Source organism: Sporisorium graminicola, chromosome SGRAM_1, assembly GCF_005498985.1.
Source record: "Sporisorium graminicola strain CBS 10092 chromosome SGRAM_1, whole genome shotgun sequence".
Lineage (NCBI taxonomy): Eukaryota > Fungi > Basidiomycota > Ustilaginomycetes > Ustilaginales > Ustilaginaceae > Sporisorium > Sporisorium graminicola.
In genome coordinates this window covers 1,970,045-1,996,036 of record NC_043719.1, presented here as the reverse complement: position 1 = coordinate 1,996,036, position 25,992 = coordinate 1,970,045, and the positions used below count along the sequence as shown (strand labels likewise).

Here is a 25,992-nt window from a genome sequence, read left to right as displayed (position 1 = left end):
TGTGACCGAGCTCCCTGTGGTATGTGATCGCAAACCTCTTTGTTGTTGTTTCTCGACATGCCTGCTCTCCCGTTCAGGGACCCTCTCACCTCATGTAAACGGACATCGAATGAGGTGAAAAAGTGAGATGAGGGGCAAAACGGCTCGAACGTGTCGTCGCATTCGGTATGTCGACGGGAAGACAAGCGTCGTCAGCTGCCGTCAGAGCAGCTCGACAGTGTGACGGTTTGGATTGATCTTCTCGAAATTCCATTCAATCGGATCTGGCAAGGTCAACTCTAGCTGTGGCGGCATACTTGCTGCAGGACTGCTCCAGATCCAAATCCAATATTATTTATCTATTTATTTTCATGCCGAGACACACAATGCTAGTGGCAAGTTTTTTTTTCTGGATAAAACAACAACAAAAAACCCCATCGCTGCCTTAGTGCCTAGGAGTAGGATGGATGAGTTTTTATTCTCTTGGCTCTTCGCCTACATTTGACACTCCGCTCCCCTCGTCTGCTGCTGCTGAGTTGGGACGCCGGGTGATTTTCCTGCATTCTCCTGTCGTGTCTTTCCTAACTAGTCGATAATGATGATTGCTTTTTTGACAGTTTGAGGCATGGCAGCTGCCGAACGCTTGTTTTTCTCTCTGGTTTTGACAGCAGCCACGCAAACTCAACTCAACGCCGCCGCCTCTCGCTTGAGATTTCCGACTACGGGTTGACGGGCGCAGGCACTTAACCTCTCTCGCTCTCTGCCTGTCGACTGCTTCGCCTCCTCGCTCGGTCACGCCGTCTTGCAGACTGATCTCTTCTGCTCTTCTCCCCGATAGGACGCTGCTGCTGCTTGGTCAACTACGCCAACGGCTTGCGTCCTTCCATCGGTGTGGGATGCCTTTTTTTCTTCTTCTCTTGTGTTTCGACGTGTGCCTATTTTCCCCTTTGTTTCTGGCTGTCTTATGCCGACCGACACCTGTTGACTCCGCGTGACACTCGTCCAGAGCATCTTTCTCTCGGTCTCTCCTTCTCTGACACGCTTGCAATCCCGTCGACGAGTGCAAAACCCAATTCGTTTTCGTTTCGTCTGATTTCGTTTTGTTTCATTCGTTTACTCGCTCAGTCGACTCGTCGCAGGATTCGGTTGACGATACGCCGGTGTTGGTGGCTCTTCCTTGATCTCTTGCCGCCGTGGCCTTTCGAGCATCCATCGTCATTTCCATCACCGCCATCTTAACTTTCGTACTCCGCACCCCTGGCTCACCGCCGTTTCGGTTCCTTCGTCCGTTCGTCCATCATCCACCCACCCAGCCATTCGTTCATTCATCCACCCGCTCTTTTAACAGCAGTTGCAGCCGTACCACTTGTCCCGCGCTTTTCGATCGTCAAACGTCAGACCCAGTTCTGTCCTCAGCTCCGGTCTAGACAAGTAAGTCGTCTTTATAGACCCGCCTTCTTTCGTTTCGCTTCTCCATCCGCCGCCCATCTTTAATTCGTCGTCCGCTCAGAGGACCTACATACTGCGCCACCACCCCCTCTACCGTTTTCGATCGACAACCCCGGCTTCCCGCCTTTCTTAGGCATCCACCAGCTGTTTACTCTACCTTACATCTTCACCAACGCTCCCACCTTGTCTATATACATGCGACAATCGTTACAGCGGTCTTCTTATCGTTAACGCCACCTTGACCGCTACGAGCATTATCATCTGTGCCTTCTTGACTATCTTGACCGCATCCACCGCACAACCATCAATCATCTTTCTTGTCGCTGGTCCAATCTGCCATCGCTTTCCGATACGTGAACTCGGTACCACATAACTTGAATCTGCTCGAAGAGTCGCCATCACTCTCGGGCACACATACATCACAGCGCTCCGTTCTTTCCGGCATTGCCGGCTGCAATATGGTCGTCTCGCTCTCCTCAAGACCTATCAGTAGCGTCCGCGAACAGCAGCAGGCCTCCCCTCGTTTGCCGAGCGTCAACAATACCCCTCACTTCAGAAGCGCTTCCACCTTTGGCAACCCTTCACCGCGCATCGGCTCCAGCCTCAGTACACCCAGCGACCGTTCCGCCCCGCCCCCTCCCTCCGACGATCGGCACAGCTCGCCACCGGCCGCCTCGGCACGCTCCTCCGAGTACTCGTTCGATCGCCATTCTGTCTCGAGTTTGGGCCAGCGCTCCATTAGTACAGCGGCTACACTCCCACTGTCCTCGTACGACGTGGATCATCTTCCGCCGCTCGCTTCACACGGCATCCCCAAGCTCGGGCCAGTCTCACCCCGCTCGATTCGAACGCATCCTCCATCAATGTCGATGAATGCCTCGGACAAGGCGGACCTCGCCGCTCGTCGAGCCTCGCCACCACCGCCGCCGTCGTCGTTGCGCCGACCTGCCTCGCCAGCTGGCAAGATCTCCAATCATTCTGCAGAGTGGGACATGCACTCGGATCGTGGCAGCCCACGCCTGGCTGGTCGTCGACCCGGCCCTCCCTTGCCACCTGCCTCCGCCAATACCGGCCCGGTTCACTCGGCCTACACTCGCGGCGAATACGCCAGCAGCCCACGATCCATGTACCGCGAAGCAGCCTACCGTGACCCTCGCGAGCTTTCTCCCGTATCCTCGGGTATCAAACGCAAGCTGAGCATCTCCTCCGACATGGGAGCAGCTCGACGCGGACTGCCTGAGCGCGTCGACAGGAATGGAAATGCGTGGACAACGTCGGCAGACTATCCCCCTCCTCCTCCTCGCGCTGCTGCTGCTGCTTATGCCGACGCCGACTACTACCGAGCGAGAGGACGTGGCGAGACTCCGGAACGCACATATCCCGGCTCGTACTCGCGGGAGGCAACTTACCCAAGCCGCTACGCAGACCCACGCATGGATGATGCACGCTACTCGCCCCGACATGCCTATCCGGCGTCGCCTTCGTCGTCTCGCACCGCCTACCGTGGCAGCGTCCGTGATGCAGCTGCGCCATCCGGTCACCCGTATCCACCTGTCTCGCGCTACTCGGATCGATATAGCCCTTCGCCACGCTCGCCTTCGTACGCTCCACGCCAAGCTATGCCCATCTCGCAAGCCCCGCCGCCGGCGCACGACCCGTATAGCCGCAGTGCACCCCACTCGTCTCACCTCCGCCGACCATCGCCTCCACCGTATGCATCTGATGCGCGCCCAGTGCTTCCACCTCTTTCATCTCGCCCCCCGACATCGCGGTACCCAGCACCACCACCACCACCAGCCAATGCGCGCAGCTCTCGTTATACGCCACCTTTGGAAGCGGTCGCTCATGCAGATAGGCTGAGCCCTTCCCCAGAGCCTCATGGCTACTCGGAACCATTCTATCCAGATCGACGCCTCTATTTTGCGCGCGAACGTATCCAAGACCCCGAGATGGACGAGTACTATCACGGTCCCATTGGTTCTGCGGGCGGAGCTGGAGGCAAGGCACGGTACGCTGCCGAAGCATACTACGACCCGTACGGATCGCCTCATGCAGGAGGTTACCAGCACCCGACTGCACATGCGGCTGGCAAACCAAGCAACGGTGGTGCTGGGCCTCTGCCCATTCCGTCCCCAGGTATGGGACCTATGGGAGGCAGACACCCACATGACGCTCGCGTGCATCACGCTGGCCCGTATGGTCCTGGTGACTACATGCCACACGATCCACACGCGCACGCTGGTGTGCCTCGAATGAGCCGACCGGGAGGCGTCATGCCTATACCTGCGGCTCATGTACCACCTGGACCGTCGGCGGGGATTGCCCCTCCACCGCGTCGCCGAGGCAAGCTACCCAAACCGGTAACGGATTTGCTCAAAACGTGGTTGCTCGAGCATGCCAGCCATCCGTACCCGACCGAAGACGAAAAACGCTCCCTGTGCAGCATGACGGGTCTCACGCTCTCGCAGGTCTCCAACTGGTTCATTAACGCGCGTCGAAGGATCCTGCTGCCTACAGGAGCCAATGGCAGTCCTAGCGGATCCACCGCTGCTCAAGTCAAAGCCGCTTTCAGAGACGACAGCGCCAGCCCCGAGCCATGAGCGCGGCACGATAGCAGCACGCACACACGCACACGCACATATAATATCTCTCTCTCTCTCTCTCTCTCTCTCTCTCTCTCTCTCTCTCTCTCTCTCTCTCTCTCTTTCTCTCTCTCTCTCTCCTTCCTCTCTCTCTCTTTTTGCCTCGCGTCTCGTGTAATCTGAAAGCGTCTGTATCACCATCCTTCTTACCATCACAAGCCTGATTGAGCCACACACACCCTGTCGCCAGCATCTCTCACCTTGGCGTCTGTGTTTGAAAGATCCTTCTCACCGCGTGAAACACTTGAAAGCTCAACGAGCGTGACCTGTGGAGCCGTCTCTCGCGCAACATGACACACACTGGTCCACTCGCGATTCTGCAGGTGCGCACATGTAAACTGGACTGGGTATGAACGAAAAAGGTACAAACTTAAAAAAATTACTACTTGGCGGCGGGAGCACGAGGACCAAAGTTGATCGAAAACGGGTTGAGAACGTCCTTGCGCTTTGTCAAGAAGTTGGCCGCCATCGCCGCCGCTGGTGCCGCCGCCGCCGCTGGTGCTGGTGCCGGTGCTGGTGCTGGTGCAGCAGGCGCAGGCGCCGGAACGGGCGCAGCAACCACTACCGCGGGGATCGGCATGGCCACCGGAGCCGGCGCCGCCGCCGCAGCGGGAGGCGCACTCTCGGCGACCGCCTGTCTGAGCGCCGCCTTGACCGCCTTCTTCTGCGCCTTTAACGAGTCGATGCCAACGGCTGGCGCGGCCGGAGCTTGCTGCATGGGGATGGGCGAGAGATGCGCGGGCGGGTGCGTCATCATCGGGCTCGAGTGGTAATGCGTGATCTGCGGCACGGGCATCCCCATGGGCATCGGCATTGGCATCCCCATCGGAGCGGGACTCGGCGAACCCGGATACCCGCCGGGGACACTATACCCCACAGGCATCCCCTGCGGCCCATGCAAATGGCGCGACTTGATGCTCCACAGATCGGCAATCTCGAACTCCAAATGCCGCTTCGCTTCTCGAATCTTGCCCACATCCTCAAACATGCCCGTCACCTCCTTGTGCAGCAAGCGCTTGAACTCGTCGGCGTGCTGCTGGACGTTGTGCCGCAGCATATCGCGCGATGCGGCATTGACCGCCTCGACGAGCTTGTGATTCTGCTCGCTGGTCGATTTGAGCAGTTCGGACGTCATCTGGCGCAGCGCGGCGTCGGCGGCAGCGGCGGACTTCACCTCGTTCTCCTTTTGCGCATTGATCGCGGCGACGAGCGACTCGATGGCGGATTTCGGGTCGAGCTCCTTCTGCTTGGCTGATTCAGCGGCCTTGTCGGCGGCGATGCGGCTATAGAGCAGATCCACAAGCTCGGCTTTCTCCCTCTCCTTCAGGCTGAGCAGCGATCGCTCGCGTTCGGCTTCGATCGCCAGACGCTCGGCCTCTCTGGCTTCCGCCTCGGTCTGCTTCTTCTTGGCGTCTTCTTTGGACGACAGCAGGTGCTTGAGGATTTCTTCCACCGCAAGCGCAAGAGCAGCCGTGGTGGGCCCAGATCCGGTCTCGGCTCCCTCCTCTTCCTCTTCTTCTTCTTCAACATACTTTTGCGCAGCCTTCGCCTTGGCAGCAGCAGCAACACGCGCAGGAACAGGCGTCGACATCTTGACGTAGCCACTGTCGTCTTCGGACTTGGGCTCTTCCGGTTCGTCCTCGACGGCAAAGCGTGTTCGATGCGGCGAAGGCGTCGGCATGAGCGTGTCTCCGTCCAAGGGAGAGTCATCGCTCTCGTCGGGCTCCGGTGCGTTGCTCTCAACGTGCTTGGTGAGTTCAATGATCGCCTGCGTTCCGTAGCCGGCCTCTGCAGACTGGCGCACCAGCTCGCTGACACGCGTACTGTCTTCGGCATCAGCGGCGTCTTTGAGCTGTTGCAGCATGGGAGCCGGGAGGGGCAGCTGGCTGTCGATCGCGGGATCGCCCGTCGCTTCGGCAGGCAAAGGATCCTCCGGCTTACCCATAGCTCGCTGCATCACTTTGAACCTCTCCCACTCCCGCAGCGCTTGTCGAATCAATAGCGCCCCGCTCGCGGCTGCCGCAGCTTTTGCTGCCTTGGATTTGAAGCTGCTCTTGACTCCACCTTCCGTATCGTCGGGCTTGTACCACGAGTTGTCGGCATCGTCGGCGGAAGGCGACTCGCTGCGTCGTTCGTTCCACTTTCGCGTGCCTGCCGGTCGACGTCGACTGGGAGAGCTGGGGCCATTCGCCTTGTCGCCCATCGTGATGATCGGCGCGCCGCTGAACGGGGTAGGGGCCAGATGACCACGCTCCGTGACAGCGGGCACTGCGCCGATGGTGCCCGGTCTCAGCAGCGAAGGCGGTTGCGCTTTCCCATCGGCATGCGAGCTGTTCGCTGCGGGATCGGATGCGTCGGTCAGCTTGAGCGCCGGAACACCCGATGCAGAAGCCGGCAGGGCTCGACCTTCCTTGAGCGCCTTGAGCTCGTCATGCAGCTGCGTGACACCGCTCGCCAGCGTGCGCCATTCCTTGGAACGATCGACCACATCTCGTTCCAGCCATGCATTGAGCTCGTTGAGATATCTAGAGATCTCGGTCTGTTGCTGAAGCTGTGTCTGTCGGGCCATCTCGCTCTGTTTGAGCGCTTGCAATATCGTTGCGAGCTCAGCATTGGGTGTACCAAGCACTGAGCCGCCGGACGCGCTGTTAGCAGAGGAAACGTAGCCAACACCAGGCGTCGGAGGTGGTCCGGCAAATTTGGCTTCGCCCATCGCGGCTGCAGACATTGACAGACCGAGCCCTTCTGGCGTCTTTTCGGCGTTCTTGCCGTCAGCTTTGCGGTCCTGCTCGTCGCCGTCGACCGCCCAACGGACGCTAGGGGTCGGCGGAACGGGCTTGTCCACATTGACGTTGGGCACTTCTGCTGTCACTGAAGAAGACACGTGCGTCTCGGGCTCGTCCGCTTGGGAAATCTTGGGGGTGTACCATCCACCTAGCTGTGCGGATGAGCTGGATGCGCCACTGGCAGCTTGCTGCTGTGCTCGCCTTCGACGGATCTCGGCCTCCATGTCCAGCGAACCGTAGCTTGGCTCGTTCTGGAGCATGACCGGGCGCGGTGTGGCCTGAGCCGAGCCTGGATCGCCAAGCATGCGGAAATTTTGAGCAGGAGCACGTCCACCAACGCCCATGTGCGTAGTAGCCCGAGACGCCGGCCGGCTGATCAGCGATTTGGCGTCCCACTCCGAGTTGGGAGGGGGTGATGGTACGCCACGCTCCGAGGTCCAGCTGCGGGGTGGAATTCGGCTCATCACGGATGCGTCTCCCAGATCGGTGGCAGACGTGCTCGCTGCGATGCTGATTCCAGACGCACGTCGTGGCAGAGACGCAGAGAAGCGCCTGCGGAGATCAACGTCGGCATCGATGGGGGCCTCCGATTGGTCTGCTGCCCCGGCAGGCGCACTGGAACCTCGAACCATGTCAGAAGATATCGTTCGTTTCACGTAGTCCGCCTCGATCGCCTCGTGCCGTCCGTCCTTGCCGTACTTGGCACGGTCTTCCATCGACTTGATGAGCTCGCTGCCGCGTAGCTCGAGAGGCATCCGGTCCCACTCGTTCTTCAGGCTCGGATTGCGGGATAGAACGGCAGCACGCACCATCTGTTTGGAATTGGGCGACATGGCTGCATCTTCGGACACTTGCATCTTGCGCAGCAGCTTAGCAAGCACGCCTTCGATCCTGGCCGTCTCGGCGCTTTCGCCTTCCTCTCCCACGTTGGCCATGCCGACAATGGTGGCAGACTCGCTCTGGGCCCTCTTGTGGATCGTAGGTGCCGCTACGACGTTGGTGACGAGGTCGAGCACCTTGTCGAGCTTTTCCTGCATCGCTGCCAGTTCAGAGTCGCGCGAAGACTTGTTGGTGACTTTGCTATCGGCCCCGGTCGTCGAGTTCGAGTTCCTCCTTCTTGCTGAATGATGCGAGCTGCTGGTCGAGTTCTTCTTTTGAAGGTCCGACACCACCTGTTGGAAGTTTCGGATTTGATCCTCCAGCTCCTTTTCCTTCGAGAGACGCTCCTTCTGTTGCACTTCGAGAAATTCAAGAAGCTTGCCGACATCCTGCGAGCTGATGCTACCGCTCGAGACGAGCGAAAGCGCGCTCTTTGCTGCCGGTGACCGGACGTTACCGTTCCCGATAGCTCTGGCGACCATTTCGTCGAGCTTGCTTCGTGTGCTGCTTCGGACAGAAGCGTTCAGCTTCGTGCTCTGCGCCTGCGACTGCGTCTCCTCGATCACGGTACCCAGTCGGTTTCCTCGCGCAACCGGGGAGGCATCAAAGAGGGCGTCTGACGAGTTGGGGCTGTCTGTCGATGCTCGCAGTACGCTGTCTCGCAGCAGTTGCGCTGGCGTACGCTCGCTTCCCGATTCGCGTGTGTTTTCCGTCTCCTTCAGATTGCTGTCGGCGCGTTCGCCTTTCTGACGCAGGCTCTTCTTGCGCTCAGCAGCCGATACGTTGCTCTTGATGGTTCCGTACTCGCTTCGCGCCGGTCTCTGCGAGGCTGAATCGCTCGGATCGAGTTCCGACTCCTTGTCGAGTCTGGACCAGTTGAAGTGAGCCTCGCTAACAGGAGTGCGAGGTCCAAATTCGTCCACCAAGCTGCCTTGCGAGCGCGCCGACTCGTAGCCGTCCATGTCAGGCGATGACATGGTGGGCGATTCGTCGCCTTCGACAGCCTTGGCGCTGTCCATGATCGAAGCAGCGGAACTCTTGTTGTCCGCATACGAGGCTGGGGTAGAATGAATGGCTTCCGTCGTTGGTTCTACCAAGGTGGGCGTCTTCGGAGTGAGGTCATGAACGTAGCCTGTGCTGAGGTCGAGTGGTTCGCGTTGCCAGCTGCGCACTCTGGACCGAAGCGGGCTGTTGGATGCCGACGCCGTCGGCAGCGGTGCTGAGACAGCTGCTGCTGCAGCTGCTGTTGTCATAGGTGACGCTGTGGCATTAGACGCCGGAGAAGTCTTCGCACTTTTGGCAGCTGGCAGTGGCAAACTGATAGCCGGCGCAGGCTGAGGCTCTTTAGGTGGCAACGGCGGCGGCGCCGACGCTGCGGCGAGGGTCATCGCTTCGCCGAAACTAGGCGGCTGTGCATCCTTGTTGATGGTCATGTCCGAAGACAACTCGCTCTTCCAAATGGAACCGATGCGGTCGATGGCCTCTTCGTTGCTTCCGGGCCTCATCGAGATCGGCCTCTTGGGCGAGCCTTGGGCCCCGGCGCCGACACTCGAGATGAGGGGACGCTTGGGGCTCGAACCAGCCAGATTCCCTGCACGACTGGACGGTGCTGCTTGCGCTTTCGGAAGCGCATCGTGTCCAGAGTTGGCGAGGTCAGACTCACGTTCACTCAAGGGCATCGGACCTCCGGTTCCAGCGACGTCCCAAATCGCAGTGACCCACTGCACTCGCTCCTTGGCGGTCTCGGCTGCGAGCCTCTCGACACCATCATCGAAGATGAGCTGGAAGGGGTTGATCTGGGCGATGCCTTGACTGCGGGCGCTTGCTGCCCCCACATCAGCCACGCTGCTGGGATGGGCCGGGCTCGGCACCGAGTGCACCTCTCTGCAAGCGCGCAGGTCCAACACCACATTCTCACGTCCGCCGCCTGTGGGAATCCAGCTCATGGCGACAGCAGAGGGCAGCAGCACAGCCTTGACGCGGAGCCATCGAGGGTTGCGATCGTGGACGTTGAAGTAGTAGAGCACACCAGCGCGCAGGGGCTTGGTGCCTGGCTGCTCTCCAGACATCTCGATTGCGGTTGCGCTGGTCAGAGGCAGGTTGCCTTCCTCCTTCTTGCGGCGATACGAGGCGGCGGTTCCTTGCGTGGCTGCGCTGGCAGTGCTGACGTTGTCATCCTGATCCGACTTGGCGCTGTGGCGCCGCTCCGAGAGCAGGCCGGGGGCAAGTGTTTGGTCAGAGGCCCCAGCACCGTTAACGCCCGATGTGCCAGCGGAAGGAGACTTGCCCGACAGAACGCCCATGAAGCCAATCATGCTGCTTCGAAAAGCTCCTTTCCTGCCAAGGCTACCCGGACTCGTTCGAGTCGAGTCGCGACCAGCAGATGCATTCTGTCTTGTTAATGAGGATAGGCTGCCACCGCCGAGCACGTTACCCGCTATGTCGTTTGAAATCGATTGCGATCGAGAAGGCTGAGAAGCTGCACCCAGGGATCGGAAGCGACCTCCAAGACTGGGTACATTGCCAAGCACGTTTGCTGGTGCTGCATTTTCATCGGCTCCATCGTCTTCGTCGTCACCATCCGGAGGCGCGCCGAAGCTTCCATCGCCGTCTTGACCGCCGACACCGATAAGACCAGCGCGTCTCGATCTGAATCTGCCCGCTTCGAAGCGCTGGGCACGAAGCTTGGCATTGGTGGGTGAGAAGTCCTCCACCGCCACGTCAGAAGCACAATCGGATGTCGCGAGGCCAAGATTCGACCTGGATACAGAGACAGTGAGAGGTGTGTATCGCTTCGGCGTAGTGGTGAGACTGTTGACCGTGGAAGTGCCACACTTTGTTGGTGAGAGTTTGCCCTTTGGAGTAGCGTTGCGGGAGAACGAGTTGGACTGCTCCGTAGGCGAAGCAGTGGCCGAGTTGCTTTCGAACATGGCAATGAGGTCTTTTGCCTTGGTCGGTGATGCTGGCAGTGCAAGCTTTTCGGGGCTGGATGGTCTCGAAGGCGTGGATGAGCGCTGCTCGAGCTCCTTAGCCACAGCTGCGACCGAAGAAGAGGATGAGAGACCCGCCACGTGCTCAGCGGATCGAGCTGGTGAGCCAGAAGTCTCCGCAGATGAAAGAGCGGCCGATGCAGCTTTGCTGAACATGCCACGGATGGCGGCTAGAGAGCTGCTCACAGAACCAACGTGCGACAAGGGGCGACTAGCGTTGGCAGCGGGAGTGGATAACTCTGCGACGGTCGATGTCTCGAACGCTTCCTTTTGGGCATCATCTGCGACAACCTCTTTCTGCAGACTGGTCTGCGACGTGTGAAGATCTCCGGAGCCCGAGTAGATGCTCGTCGCTGCTGTGAAATCAGTTCGATGGCGCACCAGATTGGGCTTGGCGGCAGGCGGATGCTGCCCTTCTACCTCACTGGATGTGACCACAGGCTCGAGAGCGTAGATGGACTTGCTCGCGTGATCGGTGTCTTGCTGGCTATCCGTCGGCCATTTTGGAGGCACCGACGAGGCTGCTGACCACGGCATGGGTGACGCAAGATCTTGGGTGGTGGAAGGAGTGTCAGGTGCGTTGCTTGGCCTGCTCCACAAGCTGGTAGCGTTCGCCGAGGTGCCCAGCAGGCTGCTGTCGATGGGAGAGATGAGCCCCTGCGAAGTGGTGGATGCAACGGTGCCGCGTCGTAGAAAGACGTTGGAAGCTGCAGATGCAGGTGGAGACAGCAATTTGGCCTCTGTGGTGGGGACGGGGACGCGTGATATCCTCTTTGCTGCGAGCTCATCACTGCTCGAGGCTTGTGCGCTGCGGTTGTAGAAGATGGCTGAGGATGTTTGGCTCGAACGCAGAGGCTCCGGGTCGTCCGAGATGAGGGTGCTGAGGAAGGCGGAGGTCTTTGGCGACAGCGCCGATCGACTCGGTGGGATCTGTGCCCTCGAAGCGGCACTGCTGGATGCGGCAGTGTCGAGAAGCTCGCGCTGACGGATGGCTTCCCGAACACCCGCTGCAGGAGAGGAGGTGCCTGCCAAGAAAGGTGAGCAAAAGTCCTGACTGTACTCGGACGCTGGGCTGTGGAACTTTGTAGTTGTAGCAAAGGAACGCGACCTGGCCAGCGTGCCTGGTGTAGCGGTCTGATAAGGTGTCGGTGGAACCGGTGCAGATACAGCACTGCCGATACCCGAGACCGAGTCGAGCATGTCTAGCACGGCCTGCTCGCCGGCTGCTAGATGGTTGTTGGAGCGATCGTATGCAATGGAAGCGTCGATATCATCCTCCTCCTCGTGTCGAATTTGGGGTGAGTCTGCCGACCACGGATTGCGCAGCTTGGTCGCTGCCCTCAGCTGCGCGGAAGCAGAAGCGGCGGGGATGTCTGGGGTGTAGGTGCCTCGCGGCGCGTCGTCAAGGTTGCGCACCATGAGGGGTGCCGATGAGTTGTTGTCGTCCTGAAGATTTGCACGATGAGCGATGGATGGCAATGGACCGGTCAAGTCCATGAGGAGTGCACCATTGTCACGATGGCGAGTGACCGAGTTGTGATGCAGATCTGGCGTCGAGCGAGAAGCTGAGCTGAGATGGGACGAGTAGATGCTGGCGGACCTCCCAGCAGTAGAGGTGTCGCGTTGCAAGCCCGAGTCAATGGTGTACACTTGGCGAGACGAGGACGCCTGGCCACCGTTCGAAAGGACGAGGGAGCTAACGGGCGCAGGTGTTGGCGTCGCGGCATCGGAGAGGGCTCGAGATCGTGCTTGCGCGGCCGTCTCGAGCTGTGAAGCGCTGGGTGCAGCTTGATTGAGGAGGCTGTTGACCCACTTGCGAGGACTGGCCATCTTGGAAGGCGAAGAGGACGAGGATGGATCAGCAGCGTTGAAGTTGTTCGAGTTGGTGCGAGCTCTTGGCCTGGGGAATTTTCTAAGGGCGTTGCCCACCGACTTGTTGTAGCCGGCAGCGGCTGAGCTAAGTTCCAAGCTGGAAGTGGACTTGTGCATGAGGTGGCTGAGACGACCTGGGATGTCGAGCGAGGTGCGACTTGCGCTTTTAGGCATTGGCGGCGCAAGACTGGGATTGTTGAGCGAGGATACGGATTGCAGCTGACGGAGGTCGGAGAAGGAAGCCGAGGAGATGCCACCGCCCATGTAAGGAGGAGATGAGTCGTTGGTGTTGTTGGAAGAGGATGCATTGCGCTTTGCATCCAACTGCTCCTTGACCTGCTTCCAACGCCTCATGGTGGGCAACGGTGAATGGGTGCAGTCGGCGGGCGAAACAACTGATGGCTAATTGCGAAGCTCCGACTGCTGAAGCCAGCTGAGAGGCGGTTACGCTGGATTGCCGTGGTTTGCCTTGATGATCTTGAGGAGGGGATGGTGGTGTTCAAGGAGCGCACCGAGCGCAGGAGGACGAGTTGAAGCTTCGTGAGAGCGTAGCCGGGGAGTGGTGGGAAGAGGCTCTCCTGCTTGTGGAGTTGGCTGTCCGTGTTGCAAAAAGAAACGACAAAGCACTGGGTATAGATGTGGCGGCCAAGTCGACAGAAGCAGCGGAGCCGGAGTTGCGTGGATGAGCGGTTGACAGGGTTTGCAGATCGACTGCACTGTCGTCACTGACTGGGCTGCAGATGGAAGATGAAAACGCGGGCCGTTGGATCAAGTTGCCTAGAGGTACGATCGCAGCAGTGCAGATGACATGATCGAGGTTGGAGAGAGTGGTTTGAGGAGGAGGCAGTGGCTGGAAGGGCTTGGCGGATGGAAATGGTGGTCAAGCTGAAAAGTCGATATGGCTCGTTGAAAGAGAGTGTGTGTGCGCGTGAGTTGCCGAACAGTAAGTAGCCCACCCCGCTGTTGGTCGAACCGGACTACAATGCCCGCCTACGGTCGCTTTGCATGAGAACGCATGAGCGATACTCTTTTCTTTTTTTGGTCGACCAGTCGCAGAGTCGTGGTCTCAGTTACAAGCGAATCGTTTCAAGAGCACTCGAGCTTCTTTCTATCTCTCACTTGTCACGCTCAAGGATGACTTGAGCTCAGTCAGCCTCGTACGGATGTCCCGAAGAGAAGAGAAGAGAAACTGTTTCGAACGGCGACATTTGCAGTTCAAAGCGCCGACAAAATCGGTCTTGCTGCGCAGGCACAAGCTGGAAAGGTTTGTTCGCTGCTGAGGAAGCTACTGTCACTTTTACTTCTTCGACTTGCACTCTTCGTATCGACTTTGCGAAGCAACGCTTCGCCTCCTCTCTGACAACCAAAACGAGCGCAGCAACCATTGCGATGATGAGCAACCAACTATCTCTCTTTTATGGCAGCACATAGAGCTAGTGAATTGAGTGGAGGGCGGAGAAGCGAGAAAAGAAACACACTCGATATGCAGGTAGCAGCACCCTTCGCATGCGTGTGTGTGTGTTGAACTGTTGGTCGAGTCGCGGCCCGCAACGGCTGGCTTCAGGTTCCGATGTCTGTCTCACCCAAGTCCAAGCCAAAAGGCGCAGAAAGCACGTATGCGTCTGAATTTCGAGAAAAACGTCTGATTTTGTGAAAACACCACATGGGGTTAAAAAAAAACACTGCGCATAATTGTGGTCACAAAAACCGAGCCTAAACTGCCTCTTTACACCATCCACCATTCAAACGACACGTTCATATGAGGAGGAGAAGCGGGTCCGTCGCTCCAGGATAAGCTCGACGAAGACCGCGCGGATGCTCGCTGCCTAGAAAGCTGTCCAATTAGGCTACTACACAAAGCTTGGTCACAATTGTAAGCACAGGTTACAGTCTGTCCACCTGGCGAAAAGTTACCGAGGTGCGAACGAGTGAACTCGCTTTCCAGACTCGGGTGGCCTTGATTGATGGTGGATAGCGTGCGTCATGGGCACCGCAGTGACTGTGCTAGTTCCAGTTGCGCATGTGTGTGTGTCGAACAAATGGAGAGCCAGAGGGGCTCACCACGTCTCTGGCCGTGCAGACGGTCTCGCGACTTCATCACGTGTGCCCGGTGCCAAATCTTTTCCTTCGTTGTTAGGATATGGATGAGAACAATGCTACAATGAATATTCGGGCGGCGGACGCTCGGTCCGTTTTTGAGTCAAAAATCAATTAAAACACAAATGGTGCAGAGCGGGCGGGAGTGCCGAATCGATTTCTTGTTCTGTTGCTGCTGCTGCTGCTGCTGCACTGCGAATCACCGAGTGCAGCAAACGAAACACGGGTTCACCGGGGAGGTCAAGGGCAACGAACGACTGGGGCGAGGCGAATTTGGAGCGAAATCGAGAGGCGAGGCGCTGGCGGCGTTGTTTCTTCGTGATTCCCGCTCTTGGCTTTCCTGCTGTTCGTCAGTGGCGCACAGACGCCCAACAACCAGAACTGCACTTGCTTGGCTCGCTCGCACCCGCACCACGTTCGTCCCGGTTCCTTCTCTGTCCTTCCCTTGCGCGACCTTCATCACCTTCTTGTCCTCCCCATCCAACCACATCATCCCAAGTTCGACCGCACACATGTCCGTGGTCACTGTCGCAACCAAGCCCTTCGAGGGCCAGAAGCCCGGTACTTCCGGTCTGCGCAAGAGGGTCAAGGTCTTCGCCCAGGAGCACTACACGGAGAATTTCGTCCAGGCTATCCTCTCGGCCATCCCTACAGGTGCTGCCAACGCCACGCTCGTCGTAGGCGGTGACGGCCGCTACTTCTCCAAGCCTGCTATCCAGGCCATCATCCGCCTCGCTGCCGGCAACGGGCTCTCGAAGCTCATCATCGGCCAGAATGGTATCCTCTCCACCCCAGCCGCTTCCCACGTCATCCGCGCCTACAAGGCCACTGGTGGTATCCTCCTCACCGCCTCGCACAACCCCGGTGGGCCGGACAACGATTTCGGCATCAAGTACAACATGGAGAATGGCGGCCCGGCCCCCGAGGGCGTTACCGACAAGATCTTCGAGAGTACCAAGACCATCTCGGAGTACAAGATCGTCGAGGGTCCCGAAGTCGACCTCTCCAAGATCGGCGAGACCACGTTTGGTGACCTCAAGATCCAGATCATCGACAGTGTCAAGGACTACATCGAGTACCTCTCGACCATCTTTGACTATGGCCTGATCAAGAGCTTCCTGCAGTCTTCTGACTTTACCGTACGTTTCGACGCGCTGCACGGTGTCACGGGCCCTTACGGCAGGGCGCTGTTCGTCGAAGAGTTCGGTTTGTCGGAATCGAGCATCCAGAATTGCGTGCCCTCCGAGAACTTTGGCGGCGGTCACCCGGATCCTAACCTGACCTATGCCAAATCGTTGGTCGATGCAGTGGAGAAGGAAAACATCTCGTTCGGTGCAGCTTCGGACGGTGACGGTGACCGAAACATGATCATCGGCAAGGGCGCGTTCGTCAACCCCTCGGACTCGGTCGCCATCATCGCCGACTGGGCGCAAAAGGCCATTCCTTACTTCAAGTCTGGCATCAAGGGTCTGGCTCGTTCCATGCCCACTTCGGGCGCCATCGACCGCGTCGCGGCCAAGAAGGGCTTCGAATGCTTCGAGGTGCCCACCGGTTGGAAGTTCTTTGGCAACCTCATGGATGCCGGCCGACTGAGCATTTGTGGTGAAGAGTCGTTCGGTACGGGCTCGGACCACATTCGCGAGAAGGACGGTCTGTGGGCGGTGCTCGCCTGGTTGTCCATCTTGGCGGCAGCCAACAAGGAGACACCGGGCACCAGTGTGCAGGACGTGCTGATCGCGCACTACAAGCAGTACGGGCGCAACTTTTTCTCGCGCTACGACTACGAGGAGGTCGACTCGGACGGCGCGAACCAGGTCATGGCGCACCTGCGCTCGCAGTTCGAGAGCGCCTCGTTCAAGGGCACCAAGCTGGGCGAGTTCCAGGTGGCCGAGTCGGGCGACTTTAGCTACACGGACCCGATCGACGGCAGTGTCAGCAAGAACCAGGGCCTGTACATCAAGTTTGTCGATGGCTCGCGGATCATCTTCCGCCTGAGTGGGACGGGCAGTGCCGGCGCCACCATCCGGCTGTATGTCGAGAAGTACTCGAACGACAAGGCCGAGTTTGCGGCGGATGCCCAGGTCGGGCTCAAGCCGCTCATCGAGCAGGCGCTGCTCGTGTCCAAGCTCAAGCAGTTTACCGGCAGGGACAAGCCGACGGTCATCACTTGATCAAGCAGTGCATCGCACGCCGCCCGCCGCCCGCCGCGCGTCGGCATCGGAGACGGACGCCAGATTCTCATTCACGTGCTCTCGATTTAAGTAGGTTAAGTCACACAAGCTTTTGCAATGAAATTTTCTTCCCCCTCTTCGCTACTTCGCTATGGGCGTGGTTGTTTTGTGGGTGTGTTGAAGGAAGACCGGGGATCTGGTACCTGGTGCGACTGTTCTGAGAGTGCGAGGTTGCAGCGCTGTGTGTGGTATTTGAAGCAGCTGGGGTGGGGGGTGGGGGTGGGTCAGGTACCGAAGCCAGCCCAGGCTAAGCTGAACACGTTGAACGTAGCCAGTGTCGTTCCCGCTATCGCCTCGCCGTCGCCGTCGCCCTCTTGCGCCGCTTGCGAGCGCGTCGGATCCCTGTTGCCCCTGACGGCAACATCAAAGCGGCCGCTCCCGATCTGCGCTCCTATCTCCGCCTCGTCCTGGGCCTCCAGCCCCTCCGCGACGTCCTGGACGCAGCACAGCAGATGCGTCTTCTTGACCGCGGTGCCCAGCCTGCCGTTCGCGACGAGGCTGGTCATCGCAATGTCCTCGCCGCGCAGCACGAGCTGCGCGGTGTAGTGGCTGTGGTAGCGCAGTGGGTCGCCGGGGTAGACGGCGAACGAGCCGCCAAAGCGCAGGCCGTTGAGGCACCACAGGCCGTGGTCGCCGCGCAGGTGATCGAAGAGCGCGGTGCTGCCGATCTCGCGCGCGGTGCGCGGGTACGCGAAGACGTGCTGGATCGCCGAGAGGTGCGTGTAGGCCGTGGGAGTGTACCAGGGGAGGGCGGACGAGGTGGTGGGGATGGTGTAGTGCCAGGGGAGGGTGTCGAGCTCCGCCTGCGTTGGTTGCGCGGACCCGGCGGACGAAGAGGAGTGCTTGGCGCGCAGCAACTGTCGCTCGTGCCACGCAGCCAGCTGCTGCCCCCGCCTATCTTCCGCCACCGCATTCCGCACCTCCGCCCGCTCCCCCGCGCCACTCGCCCGATACGACGCACACTCATCCACCACCACCGCACGTCCGCGCCGCACGAGAAACACGACCTCCTCCGGCAGCATCTGCACGGGCAGCCCCAGAAACACGTTCTGCTGCGGGAACTGCGCCAGCGTCCCCGTGTAGCTCCCCGTCACGCCGTACGTGCGCATCAGCCGCAGAGACTCCACCGTCCACACTAGCGCAACCGGTAGGTCGCCGCGCGGTGCGGGTGAGTCCACCGCATCCGACAGGCTGCTGGCAAGGCTAGCGGGCAGAGAGGTGGCCGGATGCAGGTGGATTTGCACGCGGTTTGGGTAGGTGGCAGAGAGATGCGTGATGGCTGAACTTGCGAGCATGGTTGCTGTGGGTGGTGATGATGACGACGACATTGTGAGAGTGCTAGTGGCTACCGGTTAGTGATGAAGCAGAGCTGTTCGAGGTGGTGGTCGTTGTAGCGAACGCGATGAGGCGCCTCTTGGCCGGTGTCGATGTCGACGGGCTCAGCAGCTGCTGGGTGCGGTGCGATGTCGCAGTGACCAGATGGTACAGCTATCTGGCGTATGAGATCGTAGAGACAGCCGTGATGTGATGGAGTGATCAAGCAGAGAAGGTCTGGGGATGTTCGTGGTCCCAACGTCAAAAACGAAAATCGAAGTTTCAGGGTCAAGAGGGGAAAAAAAGGTGTGGAGCACAAACCTGCACCTCCGACTCCCGACCGCGACCATTCGGCACAACTCTGAGCCTCTACTGCTCGGCACAACACATAGCGCAAAACGCAATGCTCTCCCTCCCGATACAGCCCTCTGAGATGCACAGCATACGAAGCAGCAACAGCAGTAGCAGCACACACCTCGGTTTCAACAATGCATCAACCCCCCTTCCAGAAGAAAAAACTTGCGTTGCATAAATAAGCCAAAACTTCGTCTAAAACCTACAGCAGCTCCCCCCTCGTCCTCGTTCCCGCCTTGTTAATCCCTCAAGCTCTCACCTGTCATCGCGTTAGGCGCATTGTAGGAAAAGCCGACAAACTGCTCCTGCACGGTGGCAGACAGCATGTGGCTATCGTCCACCACACTGTCCATCGGTGGCTCGTTGGTGAACTCCGGGTCAAAGTTGCTCGTATCGATGGCCGAGGCGACACTGGGCTTGAACGGCGGCGGGATCTTTTTCGCGAGCAAGAGCTTCCAGTCGATGTGCTTTGCGAAGAAGGGATGCGCCCTGATGTCCGCTGCGCCGTGCGGGCCCGATCCGAGACGCTGGGCGGGATCCCTGTTGAGCAGCAGCGTCAAGAGGTGTCGAGCGTCCGGTGACACTTCGTCGCCGAACCGCAACGGGTCCTGCAAGATCTTGCGGTACATCTCGTTGACGTCTTCCGAGTAGAAGGGCGGCAACCCGGTGAGCATCTCGTACAGTAGCACTCCGAGCGTCCACCAATCCACCGCTTTGGTGTACCCCTGTCCGAGCAGCAACTCGGGCGAAAGGTACTCGGGTGTACCGCAAAAGGTGTTGGTCGTCTCTTGATCGCCCATGTTGAGCTTGCAAAGTCCAAAGTCGCAGAGTGCAATGTGGCCCGTGTAGTCCAACAAGATGTTCTCGGGCTTGAGGTCGCGGTAGACCACATTAAACCCGTGCAGGTGCTCGAGCGCACACAGCAGCTCGGCAGCGTAGAATCGCGAGCGCTCCTCGTTGAACCTTCCCTCTCGCTGGAGATGGTGGAAGAGCTCGCCTCCGTTGATGAAGGCGAGCACGAGGTATAGCTTGTCGGGACTCTGGAACGAAAATTTGAGCGGTACAATGAAGGGATTGTTCACCTGGGCGAGCACGGTACGTTCGGCGAGGGTGTGGGTCACTTCGGACCGTGAGACAATGTGCGCCTTGCGGATGGTCTTGAGCGCATAGATTCGCGACGTGTCACGCTTTCGCACCTGCATGACTTTACCAAAGCTGCCTTTGCCAATGACCTTGAGCAGCTCAAAGGCTTCCATGTTGAGCGAGCTGCGCGAGTCGCTTCGGTACGAGACCTGGACGTGGATCTGGCCGTTGCCACCGGCCAGTGGATACCACGCATCCGACGTGCGCTGGTTCTCAAAGTCTGGGACAAATTTGACACCACCGAGGTAGATGTCGCTGACACCCATCACATCGTCGCCCTGACCGTCGCGACTCGCCTCGGGTTGCTGTGTGTGTCCATCGCCCGAACGAAGGTAGGTTTGCAAACTGATCTCGGAGATACGTGAGACATCAAAGTGGGCGCGGAACATCCAGGTGGGGCCTTGAATGTCACCGCCAATGGCGTCGATGAGGATCTCGTTCTTGTCGAACTCGAGCACGAGGTAGGGCAGCCACCAGCACTGTTTGCGCTGCATGCTCTGCCTGTTTTCGCGGTGTCCTGCGCCGAAGGACTGTGCAAGTGACGAGGCGTTGGGGTTGTGGTGTGCCAGAGCGCGTGCAACAGCGGGCGGGGTCTGCATTCCCGGTGGAAGTGAAAGGCCGCGGGCGTCAATGACACGGATGGTCAAGAGACCGGAGCGGGGGATGGGAGCGCCATCGGAGGAAGCGAGGAGGTTGGACGAGGATGAAGAAGCGCTGGCGCTGGCGTCGGTGCCTGGATTGCCCGGGGTGGGCGTAGCGGAGCGATCTAGCGGCGTACGAGCGCCTAGATTCGCGCCCTCTTTGAATTCTAGCAGCGTGTCCGAGCAGAGTGTTGGAGGGCAGATGAAATCAGCAAGTCATGTCTATCGTGGACCATGCAGTGGCTCGACACTTACTCTTTCCAAGCTTCCAAGACATGTTTGGAGTGTATGTGACTGGTGAACAACGGTCGAGTGTGTGCGCAGATCTCAGCGAAGTGACTCGCAAGGTGGAAGATGAGTGGGACGATCGAATGAAACGATAAGCTGGGGCTTCAAGTAGTCGGGCGCGCTCGCGATGGAAGCGGTAATTACTTGTCGAAAGGAGCGGGTAACACGCAGGTCAAGGCTGCGGATCCGAGCGCCAGGAGAGAGAAGCCCTTTGAAAGAAGAAGCTGCCAGCCTGATCAACGTGTGCTGGACAAAAACCGAGGGCCCGAACGCAAGTAGGACGCTAGACTGCGGTGTTAGCACGGTACGTGGATGCAAAGACGATTGCGTTGGTTGGTTGGAGCAACAGAAAGGCGAGATTCGTCGCTATTGTTGTCGTCGATGACGATCTTGTTCGTCGAGCAGGGCGGTATGGAGTACAAGAGAAGAGGTGGAAGTAGCAAGAGAGAGGACAAGATGTCGACAAGAGGGTCATGTGGGGGACAAGAAAAACTCTTTCCCTGCGTTAGCACACACGCTCACTCACACACACACTCACTCACGCATGGACCACACACGCGCTTCGAAGCTCTTGCTCTTGCTCAGGCGGGCAAGGCACTCGGAGCGGTTGCACGGCGCAATGCCGCATTCCGCGTTGATGTAATTTTTCTCTCTTTTCTCCCTTTTTTAGATTAGATTTGGGTCGGCTGCCCGATGCAGCCATTGACTAGTTAAGACTCGAATCGTGCCATGCACGGCCAAAAGGGCCCAGACTTCGGTGCGATGCTAATCCACAGAGCAACGTGCTCTCCACAGTGGCATGACAGTGGCTGGCAGTTGGTGGCTTCATGCGTCGGTTGCAAGGCAATCAACCTCTTCGTACGTACAAGGACAATCTCGCTTCCAGATTGCATGGCTGTCTCGCTTGGTGGTTAGCATCGGCAGGCTTAGTTGGGCAAAGCAAGACACACAAGTAGCAATCCCCGCGGATGAAGTGGATCTTCTGTTCTTATACATGTAGCACCATAAATGAATTGCCGCCCCGCTTTGCGCTCAGAGTATCTATCGCTGACTCCACCGACGTCTTTCCGAATTCACATCGAGTCGACAGGCAGCAGAGCAAGAAGAGCAACGAGAATCTCGTCGGATGCTATTTGGCCGTCGCGAGAAAACGAAATTTGAGACCGGTTGGTTACACAGTTTCTCCTTCGGAGTCATCCGATGCCGGTTCAATTTTTCCAGTTCCGCCGCGCACCTTGCTGCTGCAGCTCGGAACGAGAGCTGAGATAGCCAAAGACTCGACTGTCCTGCTTCCATCGTCATCATCATCATCATCATCATCATCATCATCATCGTCGTCGTCGTCGTCGTCGTCGCCGCCCACCCTAACCGCACCGAGATTGCCATTCTTCTTGCACAGTGCAGCGCAGCATTCATGGCGCACACCACCCCCGACTCCACGCCACACACCTCGCCGTGAAGCTGTGCACCTGTTCTCCATATTGCCTCCTCCAAGATGGGTCGCGGTCGACGCCCCAACATGGCCCTGGAGCCAACTCGCGCGCTGCAAACCCAACGTGCCTTCCGACAGCGCAAGGCCGAGCATCTAGCCAACTTGGAGGAGAGCATCAAGATCCTCACCCATGAAAACGCCAAACTGCGCAAGCTGCTGAATCTCTCGCCGCGCTCCTCGCCCGCTGCTTCGCCCCAGATCAAGTCCAGCAGTTCGCCCGCCAACAGCAGCACCGCGTACGCTGCCATAGCCCCGGCCAAGGGCGTCCCCACTCCCACATCGGATGCAGCAGGCGAGGTAACGGGGACATGCGACAACTGTGCGCCCATCCAGCAGGCAAATCGCCAGCTCTCCTTGGCCGCCGCACAGGTCGAGGCGCAGGTCGCCGAGCTGCAGCACAGCGTCAAGGCTTTGAGGAGCGTGCTGCTGCATCACGGCTTGCCCATTCCATCTGTGGAGCCAGAAATCGAGGCAGGCTATCGCGCTAAGCGCTTCAGGTCGGGCGAGCCGGTCAACGTGCCGTATTATGCAGAGCAGATCGCGCTTCAGCCGAGTGGCGTCCAGATGACGAGCAACTACTTCACCAATGGCACAGCATCGCATCTGGCTTCGCCCTCATCACACGAGTATGCAGCTCTGCCGCGTCGGCCACCACCGGGGTCGACCGGAGCGGTTGCCGCGGGCACCAACGTCTGGCACACCCCGAGCCCTTCAGGCATGCTCTCCTCTGCTCCCACCCCACCGTCTGCCAACTTCAGCCCGCGTCATCACCATGCCTACCAGAACGGCAGCAGCTCATACAACAGTCCCGCTGCTGCCGCCGCCGCTGCCGAGGATGCGTACCGGCGACCTCCTCCACCCTCGGCATCGTTGCCAAGGACTACCTCTTCAGCGGGGGCTGCAAGACCACACCTACCGCCGCCCTCGAGCATGTCGCCTGCACGACAGAAAGCTGCGCCGTCCGCGGCATCTACATATTGGTCGACAGCTTCCACGCCGTCTACCTCTTCGAGTGTCAATTCTCCTGCTGCCTTGGCACGGTCGCATGCGCTGCCGCCATACGCCAGCCCGAGTTATGGCGAGCCCAGAGTGGGCGGTAGTGGCAGGCGGTATGTCGAGGATGGATTGCATCAGCACCAGCAACAGCAACAGCAACAGCAACAGCAACAGCAACAGCAACAGCAACAGCAACAACAACAGCAACAGCAGCAGCAGCAGCAGCAGCAGGGAGTAGCAGTGGTGGGCTATGAGGGTGTGCAGTCTCCGAGGAGTCGGGTGGTGCACAGGGAGCGGGGCGACAAACCAGAGGAAGGGCGATATGCGAGGTCGACGTCGAGAAGCAGAGTCGAAGTGCTGGAGCGCAAAGGTGGTTGTTGTCCGGCCCCTGCCAACAGTGCCGCGGTCAACGGCGATGGGGAGGCCAAGGCGGCGTGCTGCAGTTCCAACGCTAGCAATCGTGCGGCGGCGATCTCGGAAAGAGACGTCAAGTGGGCAGCTCCGGCTCCGTCAGGCGTCTCTCTTGACATGCGTGCTGATGGTCCTTCAGATCGAGACAGTGTCAGCACGTCGAACGGTCATCCTTCGACAGCTGCTGCGCCAGCACCAGGGCCAGTGGCAGACGCCGATATACACCTCGACGGCCTCAACGAGGACGAGTGCTGTTTCGGCTTGGTCAGGTGTGATGATGAGGGAAGGATCATCATCTGATTGTTTGCACTGCCGTCGCCCCTTGTCATTTCATTGCTACACTAGTATGCTGTACTGTACAGTAATTTACAATGCGCTATACCCTCTTGTTCCTTCAATCAAGGCCAAGACAACTCAATCTGGTCTCCATCTTCCACATCCATGTCGCCTACCGTCTGATCCGGCTTGTACGCAAAACCGTCAAACATGATTCTCATCGACTCCACCTTGACGCTGCTGTCCAGCTTTTTGTCGTGAAAGTGCTGGATGATGCGACAGAGCAGTGTTGTCGGTGTCACGGTCACTGAAATGGACCCAACTTTGGACTGCAGGCTGAGCGCGAGCGTTTCGCCGGCTGCCTCTATTGCTGGTGGTGAAGAAGGGGATGGGTCGTGTGCTGCGGCGCCAGCGGTAGTGCCGTTCCCCTTGCTTGACTCTTGATCATCGTCCGAGTCGCTGTCAATGACGACGATGGCGTCATTCTTTGGCGCTGCTGCGGTTTGGGTTGCAGCACCAGCTCTTGTGTTGGTGTTCGAGCGCGTGCGACAAGGTGGTGTGCTCGCCTTTCTCCCCGGCCTTGCAACAAATTCGACACTATCATCGCTCTCATTGCCGCCGTTCGCAGCAGAAGACCTGGCCTGGATCGTCGTCTGAGGAGCTGATTGTGTCCGGCCAAAGTGAGTTGAACGCTGTGAAGAAGAGCCGGGAAGCGAAGACGGCTGCTGTCGGATGCGTTCCAGTTCTCGCTGCTTGCGTTTCTCTTCACGTTCCTGCTGCTCGCGTCTGGCTTGCTCGCGGATGTGCCTGGCATTCTCTCCGCGCATCAAGCGGGCCAGATCCGGATCCCAGTGGACTTGCCCGTTCGCATCATCATCATCATCGTCTCGTGTCGCAGCTGTCGGCGACAAGACGGTGGAAGAGCCAGCAGCAGCAACGTCTTGACCAAATGATGGAGTCGCAGAATTGCGCATCCTTCTCGTAGCTCGACGAGGGCCTGACGCAGAATCGTTGCTCGAAGACAGGGCAGGTGCTGAAGACGCCCATGTTGTAGCAGAAGCAGTCGAGGTGCCGAACTTGCTTGCCATGGTACGATTTACGAGCTCGTGCGCCAGGTACAGCTTTTCCGGCGAGATAGGGGGTGGCGGCGTGAGGCTCACGCCCCGGGCTCTACCGTTTCCGCTCCCGTTTGCGTTGGCAGAGGTGCTGCCCGTGGCTGCCCTTTTATCGGGGCCAAGCCGACTCGATGTGTTACCGTCGGTCCCGGTCTCGGCGTCCAAGAAGACCGCACTGGATGACGACGACGAAGGCTCCTGTGATGGTCGTACATGATTGCCCTGCGAAGCCCAAGCGGGCAGTGTCTTTGCGTGGCGCTTTTTGCGACGCTTTGCCCTACGTTTTGCCGAAGCATCGCTATCGTCACTCGGGATGTCGGCGTCGCTGTTAGATAGCGCGGCATTTTCATCCCCGTCTTCGTCTTCGTCCTCGTCCTCGAGTACATCGACGTCGACCGCTACGTCCGGACTGTCCACGTCGCCAACCTGTTGTGCACTTGCTGCGTACTGGGAACTTGAAGCTGCCGCTGTAGATGCTGTTCTTTGCGTGATGCCATTCGAAGTTGAGGCCGCTGCCTTGGAAAGTAGCTTTGCCTTTTGTTTGGATTTGAACCTATTCGCCATGGGCTTGCGTGTGAAAAAGTCGACATCATCGTCCATGGCTTGTGGCCGATGTTTGGAATGACCAACAGTTGACGGTGTGAGGGTGCAGAGTGTGAGACACAAATGGTTTGTTGACAAGCTTCAAAGGCTACGGTTTGTGCATCGAGAACAGCTCTTTGAATGAGTGTAGACCGCGTTGTGGGTGTGGGGATGTTGTCGAATGGGCGAGGAGACGGGAGAAGGACAAGGAGAAGAGGGACAAGGCTTCTCGAGTGCAAGGTGGAGAGCTGCTTGCTGCCTCTCCTGCATTCAGGGTTCAGTTGTCGATTGCAAGCAACAAAACAGCGCGCAGCAGCAGAGCTAAGAACGCGTTCGTCCGTTGGCTCGCTCGCTCGCTGCGCCTTCTTTCCTTCGGCCGCTGCGCCCGATATGGTCGTAATCGGGCAACGGTAGAAGCGACGCTCAAGCCTTCTCAGCCAAAAGTGACACGTTGG

General features: G+C 58.8%; 7 protein-coding genes across 7 annotated transcripts; 3 read left to right on the top strand and 4 right to left on the bottom strand.

Annotated features, from left to right (window-relative positions):
- Positions 1-1,886: 1,886 nt before the first annotated feature.
- EX895_000717 (uncharacterized protein) lies at positions 1,887-4,028 on the top strand (the record flags this gene model as incomplete). The annotated part of the gene is made up of 1 exon (XM_029881318.1): positions 1,887-4,028. The coding sequence occupies one exon, from the start codon at positions 1,887-1,889 to the stop codon at positions 4,026-4,028; it is 2,142 nt and encodes a 713-aa protein (XP_029742704.1).
- A 424-nt stretch (positions 4,029-4,452) lies between these two features.
- EX895_000716 (uncharacterized protein) lies at positions 4,453-12,951 on the bottom strand (the record flags this gene model as incomplete). The annotated part of the gene is made up of 1 exon (XM_029881317.1): positions 4,453-12,951. One exon carries the CDS (start codon positions 12,949-12,951, stop codon positions 4,453-4,455), a length of 8,499 nt encoding a protein of 2,832 aa, XP_029742703.1.
- A 2,255-nt stretch (positions 12,952-15,206) lies between these two features.
- Positions 15,207-16,865, top strand: EX895_000715 (uncharacterized protein; the record flags this gene model as incomplete). Its single annotated transcript, XM_029881316.1, has 1 exon — positions 15,207-16,865. The coding sequence occupies one exon, from the start codon at positions 15,207-15,209 to the stop codon at positions 16,863-16,865; it is 1,659 nt and encodes a 552-aa protein (XP_029742702.1).
- A 284-nt stretch (positions 16,866-17,149) lies between these two features.
- Positions 17,150-18,253, bottom strand: EX895_000714 (uncharacterized protein; the record flags this gene model as incomplete). The annotated part of the gene is made up of 1 exon (XM_029881315.1): positions 17,150-18,253. One exon carries the CDS (start codon positions 18,251-18,253, stop codon positions 17,150-17,152), a length of 1,104 nt encoding a protein of 367 aa, XP_029742701.1.
- A 579-nt stretch (positions 18,254-18,832) lies between these two features.
- EX895_000713 (uncharacterized protein) lies at positions 18,833-20,654 on the bottom strand (the record flags this gene model as incomplete). The annotated part of the gene is made up of 2 exons (XM_029881314.1): positions 18,833-20,544; positions 20,633-20,654. The coding sequence occupies 2 exons, from the start codon at positions 20,652-20,654 to the stop codon at positions 18,833-18,835; spliced, it is 1,734 nt and encodes a 577-aa protein (XP_029742700.1).
- A 1,506-nt stretch (positions 20,655-22,160) lies between these two features.
- Positions 22,161-23,864, top strand: EX895_000712 (uncharacterized protein; the record flags this gene model as incomplete). The annotated part of the gene is made up of 1 exon (XM_029881313.1): positions 22,161-23,864. The coding sequence occupies one exon, from the start codon at positions 22,161-22,163 to the stop codon at positions 23,862-23,864; it is 1,704 nt and encodes a 567-aa protein (XP_029742699.1).
- Positions 23,865-23,962: 98 nt separating this feature from the next.
- Positions 23,963-25,555, bottom strand: EX895_000711 (uncharacterized protein; the record flags this gene model as incomplete). Its single annotated transcript, XM_029881312.1, has 1 exon — positions 23,963-25,555. One exon carries the CDS (start codon positions 25,553-25,555, stop codon positions 23,963-23,965), a length of 1,593 nt encoding a protein of 530 aa, XP_029742698.1.
- Positions 25,556-25,992: the final 437 nt, after the last annotated feature.